The 11,687-nt window shown below is 42.6% G+C and overlaps 1 protein-coding gene across 2 annotated transcripts in view; it reads right to left on the bottom strand.

The window, feature by feature from the left end:
- Positions 1-10,906, bottom strand: part of JAKMIP3 (Janus kinase and microtubule interacting protein 3) — a 67,495-nt gene extending 56,589 nt beyond the window's left edge. For both annotated transcript variants that reach the window (XM_015409360.1, XM_015409359.1), the window contains exon 1: positions 10,772-10,906. In XM_015409360.1, the coding sequence (XP_015264846.1) occupies positions 10,772-10,906 (135 nt within the window). The remainder of the gene's footprint in view (positions 1-10,771) is intronic.
- Between the last annotated feature and the right edge of the window lie 781 nt (positions 10,907-11,687).

Consider the following 11,687-nt stretch of genomic DNA (forward strand, 5'->3'; position numbering starts at 1 on the left):
TGGATTGCTGGCTATGGGGGGGGGGGTGGACATGCAGATCTTTCCTCGCAGAGGAGGGAGAGCTTGTACCGGAATAAAATTTGCTCTTAAAGGTGCCACTGGACTGTTTTCGATTGCTAGCTATGGGAGGGGGGGGCACACAGATCTGCCCTCACACAGATCTGTGCAGAGAGAGAGAGAAAGAGAAGGAGGAAGAGAGGGAAAGAAAGAGGGAGAGACGGAAATAAGGAGGGAAACAGGGAAAGAAGGAGAGAAGGAAAGAAGGAGGAGAAAGAAAGAGGGAAAGAAAGAGGGAAAGAAAGAGGGAAAGAAAGAGGGAGAGAAGGAGCAGGGGGTAGGGCTTGTTGCATGTGCCTTTCCCCTGGGCTCTTTACTGCCAGAGCTCCACTCCTGTGCGCTCCTGCAGGAAATGACCCCTGCCTGATAGTAAAGGTAATAAGCATGTGAGCTAGCAGAACTCTTTATAACAAGGAACGTCAACAAGGTGCCTTGTACTTGCAACCCTTCCCCTACAATCTGATGTTACTTGGCTCTTTCATGTTCTACAATATAGGGCTTTTCTGCATGTTCAGTTTACTCCCGATTTTCTTGGTGCTCAGTCCACAAGCCTTGGAATGATTCTTCTGCACATCTGTCTTCTGCATTTTAACAGCTGTGGAGTCAGTTTAATTTTTTCTGCACATGTCTTAAATCAGGATTTTCAAGGGAGGGTGTTGTCATCATTGGTGGCATTATTGGTGGTTTCACAGCACCCTCTTTTATTTTTTGCACATGCTTATAACAATAAGGGCCGCGGTGGCTCAGAGGTTAAGATGCTGAGCTGCAGACCAGAAGGCAGTAGTTCAGCAGTTTGAGACCGTAGTGCCACATGATGGAGTGAGCTCCCATCTCTGGCCCCAGCTCCTGCCAACCTACCAGTTCGAAAGCAAGAAATTGCAAGTAGATAAATAGGTGCTGCATTGGTGGGAAGGTAACAGTATTCTTTGTGCCTCGGCGTTTAGTCATGCTGGCCACATGACCATGGAAACGTCTTCGGACAGCGCTGGCTCTTTGGCTTGGAAATGGAGATGAGCACTGGCCCCTAGAGTTGGATTCAACTGGATTTCAAGTAAGGGGAACCTTTACCTTTACTATAGCAATGTACTAATATCATGCATATTTTCTCAAAAAAGTAAGTCTCTAGCCTTTTCCCTTGAAGATATATGCCTTTTTCCTTATAGCTTCATGAAGGAAAAGGCTAGAGACTTAAAGCTGGGAATACAGAGAGCTTGCTAAACCTATCATCAGAATGCTACACTGATATTTTAGTGCAGTTTTTAACAAATCAAAAATGAAACCACTTATCTATGGGGGGAGTGGTTGAATGATGATGCCAGTACAGTCATTGAAAAGTGGGCTGGAGGTGGGTGAAAGTGAGCAGGGCAAAGAAAATCAACAGAATGCAGAAAGAAAAAGGCAACTCAAAATTGGCTTTCAGAAAAAGATCAGGGTAAACGTGGTCTCAAAAGAACTGGAAATCTCAGGGAAAAACATAACAAAAGCAAAAACTAAAGGCACAAAAATGCCTGCGGAAATCAGGACAAACCAAAGCAGTATGGGGTCAGACCCCAACAAAAAACCCCACATATTGAAAAGCCCGTAATAATGATCCAAAAGAAATTTTTGCAGTAATCTTGCTACTGAACAAATACAAAGAATACACATTTTCTTAGCAAGCTACCTAAACATTTCCACTTCCAAATAAGAAATGGCACATCAAATTAATATCACTGAAACAACTTTGTGCTTGCTCAGGACTTTATCAGATACTAATTAATCAATGTTGGAAGTAAAATCTCTCACTGAGACTACATGCACATTTTATAATAACATGCTTTTAACAATGTCTTTGTAGGTGTGCATCTGCTGCACAAGCAATTCAATACTGTAATATTGCTGAACTGGTTTTTCAATGTGTAACAAACATCAGAGTCGTGAAATAGCATTCCAGCTCCTAATTAAAAATGAGTTACAAGAGGCGATCCATTCAGAACTCTTAGCTATAATTGCTTGTCTACAACTAAAATTAGTAACATGCTAGGTATGTTAATCTCAACACATTGATTTTTTTAAAAAAAATTAGTGAAGGTTTGCAAAGTTGCATATGGCATATGTTGCCCAGGATGGCAACATGGAAAAATCAATACAAGAGTCTGGAGAGCTTGCATTTATAGGTTATCATACCTGGACAGAATGAAGCTTAACATTATAGGTCAATCTTACATGTAATATGTATGAATCTGTAAACCTTTAAATGTTCTTAATGCTGCAAGGGTCAGCTCCCAACATTCAGCAACGGATGTAGAATATTGGATCCATTCTTGAAAGTTCAAGGTAGCAAAAGCAATGGTGCCAATCTGTACTCTCCAGAATCTAACAAGCTACTTTAGGCACGATGAAAGCATCTCTGTTTCAAATGGGAATTGCTTAGAGAATTACTCCTTAAGAAACAGACGCTCCAGGCCTCCTTGAGTGTGCAGAATTCTTCGGATCCCAGCTACTACCTTCATTACCATATCTAAGTGGTTAGGGCACATGTAGGGTGGCAAACACTGGCTTAGAAAATTCCAGGAGATTTGAGGGCAGTGCCTGGGAAGGGCAAAGTTTGGGGAGGGTGCTCCATGGGGATGTAATACCATGGGAAACAGCTGCCCTGGGTGAATACTAGAAGTTGTGTGGCAGCAAATCACCTGGTGGTTGCTGCTAGGCCTGGCCGCTATGAGTCTTCTCTCAAGAGACCAAAACAGCACTGAAAAGGTCTCCCCCCCCCGCCTTTTACTGGCAGAAGCCATGGCTTGAAGGCTGGCAATATTGTTGTGGTTGCCTGGCAACAGGCACTGAGGGTATTCATTTCTTAAATTCACATGTGCCATGCCTGTCATTTTGGATAGATTTCAGATTTTTCTGCCCTCCAGGCTTTCCTCAGATTTGTAGAAAGATTTGCATTATCTGTCTATTTATTTATTTATATTTATTTTATTGTATTTATACCCCGCACTCCCTGCAAACGGGCCACAGTTTCCAGATTTAAGTATCCACCGATGGGGCCATGTTGAGAATTAGATACACTGATGATCAATAAGCGTCTTTCCCCTCTGCCACTCCTCTACATAATTTCTATTATTATTTATGTTATTTATATAGTTTGCCTTTCTCACAGGGATTCAATATGGATTACACATAATGAGTCAGTACAATCAATGAAATGGGACATTCAATAACCAGTGCAGTAAGATATTCTAAGTATAGAACTACCAGAAAGAACTGAAGTATAGCATAAGTATTAACATGACACATTAAGCGATACAGAAATTACATAATAGGATCCTACTTATAATTACTTCACCAGCAGAGGTAGCACAATAATCAATATATCTTACTTTGTCTATTGCTCAATATTTAAAAGTTAGAATAATTCTTCTCAGATGTAAAATGTGTTTTGATACAATTTGATCCTTATCACTTGTTGTTGCTTACTTTATGTTTCAAATGTTTATTGTTGTAAATGTTTATTCAAATAAAGCATTTTTTAAAAAAAACTATATGCAGCAGTATAAACCACAGTATCAATAATTTATCCAAGTAAGTTTGTAAATCATTTTGTACAGTTTAACAGGGTTGCACATAAAATCCCTCTTGAATAGTTCAGTTTTGCCTAGTTTGTAGAAGGCTAGGAGAGCGGCAGATTTCCAGATCTCCTTTGGCAGGCCATTCCACAAGGTGGGAGCCACAATGGGGAAAGCCCATGTATGGGCAGTGGTTGATTTTGCCCATTTGCAGGTTGCCACCTGCAGAAGACCCTGCTGACATGAGCAAAGGGAGAGAGGTAGTCCCACAAATAAAAGGGACCAAGGCCATGAAGGGCTTCGTATGTGATAGCCGTTACCTTAAACTGAATCACATAACAAATGGGCAGCCAGTGGAGTGTCTGCAGAATGGGAGTAATATGCATGCTCCGTCTAGCTCCCACTAATAATTACTTCTGGACCAGTTGGAGTTTCCAAGTTGATTAATAGAGGAGACAAATAACAGTTGTTTAGTCTCAATGTGACTGTGGCATGGAACCGGGTGGCCATCAAGGTATCTTACAGGTTAGGCTGAGTTCGTAAAAAGCCTTTTTTGCAGCTGCATTAGCTTACTATTTAGTGTGTTTTATTGGATTTCTTTTGTTTTATATTGAATGAATATATGCATATTCCATTGTTGTACACCGCCTTGAGCCCTGTTCCACAGGGAAGGGTGGTTTAAAAGTCTAATTTAATAATAAATAAAACTGTGTCCAGTATGAGTTAGCAAGGATCAGCTGAACGCCATCAAACGTGGATAGAACAATGTCCTTCAAGGCCTCCACATTCCCAACCAGCATCACCTCTGTCTTTTCAGGGTTTAGTTTCCATGTTTTCACTTTTAGCCAGTTAACCACTGTGGCCAGGCAGCCACTCAGGACCTCTACCCTGAGACTGTTGCACAACCACCACGTACTGTTCAAATTTATGTTTTTATTTACTTCATTTATTTACTTTCTCATTATATCGATTCAATTGTATTTATTTAATCTCATTTTATTTACTTCATTTTATTTATTTTCTCTCCAGTGGGCACCCAAAGCAGCAGGCATCCTTCTCCCCTCTGCCATTTTATCCTCACAACAATCCAGTAGAGTAGGTTAGGGTAAGAGTGTGTGACTAGTCCCAGGTCACCAGCAAGCTTCTATGACAAAGAGTGGGGACTCGAATTTGGGTCTTCCAGATCCTAGTTGGATGCTCTATATTACATTGGCATCTAATTTGGTCTTAAGAGGTAAAATGCACAACCATCAGCTTCAGGTGATGTATTTATGCAAGGAGTTCTTCCTATATGGGGACGCAACCTGCATATCGAAGTGGAACAGACCCTGCCTTTATGCCCTCATCAGGGCCACTGAGGTGACACAGGACTTCTGGTCGTACAAACAAGCCCTAAGTCATCCTCTCAACAATCCTATGAGATGTGCTAAAATGAGAAACAATATAAAAATCACAAACATAATCCAAATCATTAAAAATGCATTTATTGTACTGATGGGAAAAATACAGCTTTTGTAAATTATCTCTGTTGAACGTGCCATCTTGTTTCAAAAGGTGGTTCTGAGAAAAGGAGATTCAAGAAGACATCTTTCATAATTTTTTCCCCACAGCATAATGAATTAGCTTATTCTGGGAAAGTAACACACTTCTTTTTAAGAGGCAATTATTGAATCACTTTGGAAATGTCTAATGATAAGTACTTCGGAAATTGCCATTTTCTTTGTTGTTCCAAGGTTAAAAAAATTGCACTGATACTGTAGTATCACAGTACTGATATATTTCCATCAATTCATAGAGAGGTTACTAACATACAAAGCCCCTTTGCCCCAAAGCTGCATAAATGTGTTTTTCCCCCTAACCATGATTAAACACTACAGCTATATAACTATGGTTAGATAAAAACCTAGGTGTAAAACAAAGAAGAAGAGGAGGAGGAGGATGATATTGGATTTATACCCCACCCTTCACTCAGAGTCTCAGAATGGCTTACAAACTCCTTTCCCTTCCCCTCGCCACAACAGACACCTGAGGTAGGTGGGGCTGAGAGAGCTGTTTCCAGAACTGCCCTTTCAAGGACACCTCTGACAGAACTATGGCTTGCCCAAGGTCATCCAGCAGCTGCAAGTGGAGGAGTGGGGAATCAAACCTGGTTCTCTCAAGATTAGAGTCTGCGTACTTAACCACTACACCAAACTGGCTCTCCAAACTACATAATTTATGTAAGACTGCAAATATGTTTTATATTAACCATATTTTATATTAACCATTAAAAGCAGCATGCCAGGAGGTTGGCAGAAAACAAACATGGAGGTGTGAGGCCCATCAGCGATGGAAAGCAAGGATGGGTCAGGAGGGAGGCTGGCATTGGAACTTGGCAGGGATCTGCCAAAGGAAGAGGGACTCAGGGGACATATGGGAGGGGGACAGAATGAGAAGTAAAATGGGGGAATAAAGGGGGAGCTTCAAAGGATGGGCCTGTCCCTTCACTTCTCTTCCTGTAGAAGAGAGTGTGGGCTGGAGAAGAGGATCAGAACATAAGAACATAAGAGAAGCAGTGTTGGATCAGGCCAAAGGTGGCCAAAAATACTAGGTGCCATCAGGGAGGTCCAGCAGTGGAGCCAGGACACTAGAAGCCCTACCACTGTTGCCCCCCCAAGCACCAAGAATACAGAGCATCACTTGCCCCAGACCAAGAGTTCCTTGTGGTTAATAGCCATCCATGCCTGTAGCCACCACCACCTCCTGTGGCAGTGCAGAACTGGAGCAGCCTTGACTTTCACTTTCATGTGATGTCACCATGGGGGTGGGTTTCCCCCCACTGGCCAGCTAGCTGGCCGGGGATAGAAGCCCCCAAAACCAGGAGATTCCCTGCCTGGACCTGGGGAATGGCAACCCTAGAACAGGATGTGTATCTAAGCAGTAGAGGGATTCAAGAAACACTTAAGGAATAAACAGTAAACCTTAGAGAAAGAGTTCAATGAAATCTGAACTCGACTCTGGCTAAAATTCTACCTTGTTTCCTTTCAGTGAAGGGTAGCTGAAGTAAAATGCATACATTAGAATCCATTATTGTCTCCTCTTTCTCTGAGCAGAAATATTCAATCAAAACTTTTCAAGTGAAAACAACAGCATCATCACTTATCCTGACAATGCTTGTGAAGCTCCAGAGAAAATAACCAGTACTGCTTAGGCAAACACTCTAGTGATTCATTGCACATATAAACAGGCCTACTCTTTGACATTTACAGGGCTATTTAGAAGCTATGTTTGGTGGGGCATGCCCTTTGGAAATCTAGTTTATAGATAATGCTTAGAAGCCAATACTCACACAGTGGTGAAAATGGTCACATGCATCAATTATATAGCCATAGCTATCTCCAGGCGGTGTAAACACTATATAAAAGCTCTGGCCATCTGCCACGCGTTGTGCCATCACAGCTAAATGGACATTCCTTGCCTAGATTGCACAACAAAGTCATCCAAGGCAGAGCCAGTCGATTCCCATAACAGTTATACTATAGGTCACTGAACACATGCTCCAACTGACAGTTATCATACATGTGCAAACATGTAGACATCAGAGGTGCTCAGTGAAACTGGTGGAAGTCTACCCTGGGCCTGACTACCTACATTTTCAGTTAATGTTATCTTCTGATTTTTCCACTTAATTTCCTTTGTTGCTGCTGGCATTTTGCCTCCAACCCTTGCTACATGCTTTCTTTTATTTGTTTAAAAATATGTATTGATATTCTGCCTCTTCTTATGTTCAAAGTGATATAAAGGTAGGGGTAAAGGTTCCCTTGCTCGAAAGCCAGTCGAATCCGACTCTAGGGTTGCGGTGCTCATCTCCGTTTCAAAGCCGAAGAGCCAGCGCTGTCCGAAGACGTTTCCGTGGTCATGTGGCCGGCATGACTAAACACCAAGGCGCACAGAACGGTGTTACCTTCCCACTGAAGGGGTACCTATTTATCTACTTGCAATTTCTTGCTTTCGAACTGCTAGGTTGGCAGGAGCTGGAACTAGAGACGGGAGCTCACTCCATCATGCGGCACACTCGGGTTTCGAACCGCTGAACTACCAACCTTCCACAGCTTGTAGTTCAGCGTCTTAACCACTTGAGCCACCACAGCTCCTTTTAAAGTGATATACAAGTGATATAAAAGATATAAAGGACAAAACAGATTAACACTATAGTTCCAGAGGGGTAGCTATACACATGAACACATGAAGCTGCCTTATACTGAATCAAACCATTGGTCCATCATGGTCACTATTGTCAACACAGAGGGACAGCAGCTATCCAGTGTCTCATGCAGAGGTCTTTCACATCACCTGTACTTCATATACTGTTATTTGGAGATGCCAGGGATTGAACATGAGACCTTCTGCATGCAAAGGAAATACTCTTCCACTCAGCCCCTCCTCCTACCCTTTGCTCATCTGTTACAGCAGTGTTGTGATAATTTGAAGATTAACAAAAAAAAAGTTTTATTCCCATATACAACATTCATGGATTAGATCCCACTTCTAAGTTTATTTTAACACAAGAACTTTTAAAATGGTAACTCAAAAAATACTAAGTGTTATACTAACAGTCATTATTAGAAGGTATAAAGACAACAACCAACCATTAACCAGAAAATGTAGGGGAAAAGTAGTCTTTACATCAGAAATATCTCTAATAGTGAACATGGCCCCATCTGTAGATACTTAAATCCGTGGATTGGAGCCACCTTGAAAGAAGAGAGACTTTTCTTCAAAAGTGGGGGATCTCCCCAGGTGTGCAGAAAAATCTCAAAAAAGGGTGGGGTGTGTGTTTAAAAACACCCACACAGAAAGCAGTTGAAAGGAGAAAGGAGAGAAGGAAAGAGGAAAAGAGTAAAGGCTATGAGGGCTTTCAGAAAAGAGAAAGAGGAAATAGTGGGGGAAGGGAAATCAGATGCCCCTGGAAGTGAAAATCATCTGGGAGATAATTCTGTAAACCAAGCCTATAGATGTAAAAGCTCTGTTCCTTCCTGTAACCCTTCTTGGAAGGCAGGGATATGGAGCATGGCCATATCAAAAGACTTTTGAGAGGGAGACACATTCTGAGGCATGTTAGACCTGGCAGAGAAGGGCTTTCAAAGTAAAAAAACTAGCACCTCTAGGTTCATTTAACACAAATGATCTATCCCTTAGCAATAACAAAATCCTGAATAAGTGCCTTCTAAATTAAAAACACACCGTTGCATCACGAGGAACCTAAAAAAAAAAGTAGACCACACAAGACAAAAGTCAGATCATCCTGGGCCCCTGTCACACGGGCAGGAAACTGCAGAGGAGAAGTGTGGCTGTTTGCCCCGGGGCAAACTAACATGCAGTAAAGCGATCAGACCTACTGTGGAGGTTCTGTGGAGGTACTGTGGAGGTTCCATGGCAAGGGAGAGGTGCCGATCACAACACACGCCTGCGCGCAATGAAGAAGCGCGCGGCGAGGCGAACTGGTTTTCTTTTTTCGTGTACACTACGAATGCGCATGCTCCGTTGGGTGCGTGTGCGCATCCACGGAGACGTGGGGGGAAAAAACCCTTTTCCGCAAGGGGACATGAGCGGGCGCCGGATACCACCGGAAACGCGATCAGACGCCCGCCCTTGCCCCGCAGTTTCTGGAAACTAGTACCTCCAAGGTACTAGTTTTTTGCTGCGCTTTTTCGGCAGGAAGCCTCAGTTGTGCCACGGAAGCGCTACGCTTCCCAGATGTGCTGGTGAGATCGCGACCGGAAACTCCGCTTGTCTTCCGTATCTCTTGCGTGGCTAATGTTGCGTGTGACCGCAGCCCTGGTTTGTTTTGTTCTCCAAATGATTTACAAATTTCACTTAGGGCACAAATTTGATGGCAGTACCAGATGAACCATAACCAGGTAGAAGAGCTCTTTGTGTGTGTGAGCTTGTCAGTGCTATCCTAAGAGCACTTTCCTGTGTGTAAGCACCATGGGATAAATTCAAGTAGGATTTTGAGTAGAACTGCATAGGACTGCTCTTTCTGAGTACAGTCAACTGCATCATTAGTTAAATGCTCATGGAAAGCAGCCATCTAGATCAGCTTTATCATTAAACAGTAATTTTAGGCAGCAGTTTCCGCCAGGATTCTATTTTCCAGCCACCCTTTCCGTATATCATCAAAACCCTGAATTTTCATACAAGGCAAAGCTTGGACAAATTTGGTTTGGTAGATCACGATACAAGCTCCAGGCTGTCAACCACAGAGTATCATTTGTTTGCGCTTAATTTTAGAATTAAAATCTACATTGTTCTCCATAGGAATTGCCAAGTCAGCTTGTTTAATGTGTACGCTATATGGATTTATGCCATTGTCCTCCCGTCTTGGCAGTTTTGCTTTTTCGAATACGGCGCATGCTGACAAATACAGCTGCTTTTGCCTCCATAGGGGACCAATTAGAGAAGCCACTAAATAATTCATCAAAATGCACATTCATGTAAGGAATAGATCTCAAACAGCCTTCAGGCTTCATTCTGCAAAAGCAATATTAAGAGGAGGGTCCCTCTTTTATTGTTTACTGGATCTTATGAACAAATTCTCATATTATGGATTGTGCATGGTTCTGTTAAAAAGAAGAAGAAACTAATAAAGATTGTATTGTCTGATAAATGTTGTTTTTTATTCAGATAAACAATCCTGTTCAGAGGTTCTAAATTTGTATAATGAAGGCATTTGGGAGAGAAGCAGGATTGCAGCAGTGAGTTCTGCCCCCAGTCCACGTGCAGTCATTGGAATGCACCCTTATAGCCTATGCATATACAAGTGTAGGTTTACAAAGCTATCCGTCTGTACACAGCCATGAAAAACCAAGATTCCTAAGTGCACAGAGAGAAGCATACATGGGTACACCTGTACATATGTAGGCTTTATGCATAAGTTCTAGTGATTGTGTAGAGCCTGGAGTGAAGGTTGCTGCTGCAGATCATAATACTGCACTAGGCATGATCATTGTAAGTCTACTGTGATGAGGCATATTGAATTTGGGGATTTCCACACTGGAAGAGAGTGATGGAATGGCTTTGCGAGCATGCTCAGGTTCGCCCACCATGGTAGAGTGGGCGTGCTTTGGAAACAAGAGCTAACTGGAAGACTTTTGTTTTGATTAATGGGGAAGAAAGATGCACACCTTACTCTTTTCTTGCTGGAGCTCTATTTGAATGTCTGTGAGTTTTGCCCTGAGCTCTTCATTGGCAGCTTGCAAGGCAGCTAGGGCGTCGGGTCTTTCTCCTTTAGCTCGAAAGCTGGCACCCTTCTTTGACATCGTGAGATAGCGTAAAATCCCAAAGCTGAGAGAACCTTCCGTTCTCGTCGGTTCCTCCAGTCTGTTCCACTACATTTTCTCACTCACCTGCAAAAAAAGGTAAATGACAACAGTGTGAGGACTGGAAGGTTCACAGTTAGCGTCCAAGAATGCAACTCAATGAAGAAAGAATGAAAAACTGAACAGCAGGCACTTTGGGAGTGAAGTCTGTTTTTCTGGGAATCTTTTATTTCCTGTCTGTCATCAGCCCAAATATGAGATGCTATGATCTCTCAGAGTGACCCTGCCAATTCAAAATCAACATGGTTGAGGGCTAGAGTTGCTAGGTCCCCTCCTGGCCACCAGTGCGGAATGGTGAAGTAGGGTTGCCAGATCCAGGTTGGAAAGCTCCGGGAGATTTGGGGGTAGAGCCTGGGGGAGGGCAGGGACCTCAGTGCAGTACGATGCCACAGAGTCCACCCTTCAAAGCATCAATTTTCTCCAGGGGAACTGATCTCTGTAGTCTGGAATTGAGCTGTAATTCTGACAGATCCCCAGGTCTTACCTGGAGGCTGGTATCCTTACTAAGGGCTACTTTAAATTGCTCAAGGATTTCTTTGGGAAAAAGACAAGCTTTGAAGAGTTTTATGTATAAACTGGCTGTTTTCCCCTACTACAGTTTAATTTTTGCAATTCCTGCACAGTATGTTTTGCATAGTACCACATTCTACAAATCTAATGCATTGTGGGGTGTGTGGCCAGTAAGCTTTTGCTAACCCGCAGACATTTTTCTTCCCCAAAG

The sequence above is a fragment of the Gekko japonicus genome, unplaced genomic scaffold, assembly GCF_001447785.1.
Source record: "Gekko japonicus isolate JY-2015 unplaced genomic scaffold, Gekko_japonicus_V1.1 scaffold716, whole genome shotgun sequence".
Classification (NCBI taxonomy): domain Eukaryota; kingdom Metazoa; phylum Chordata; class Lepidosauria; order Squamata; family Gekkonidae; genus Gekko; species Gekko japonicus.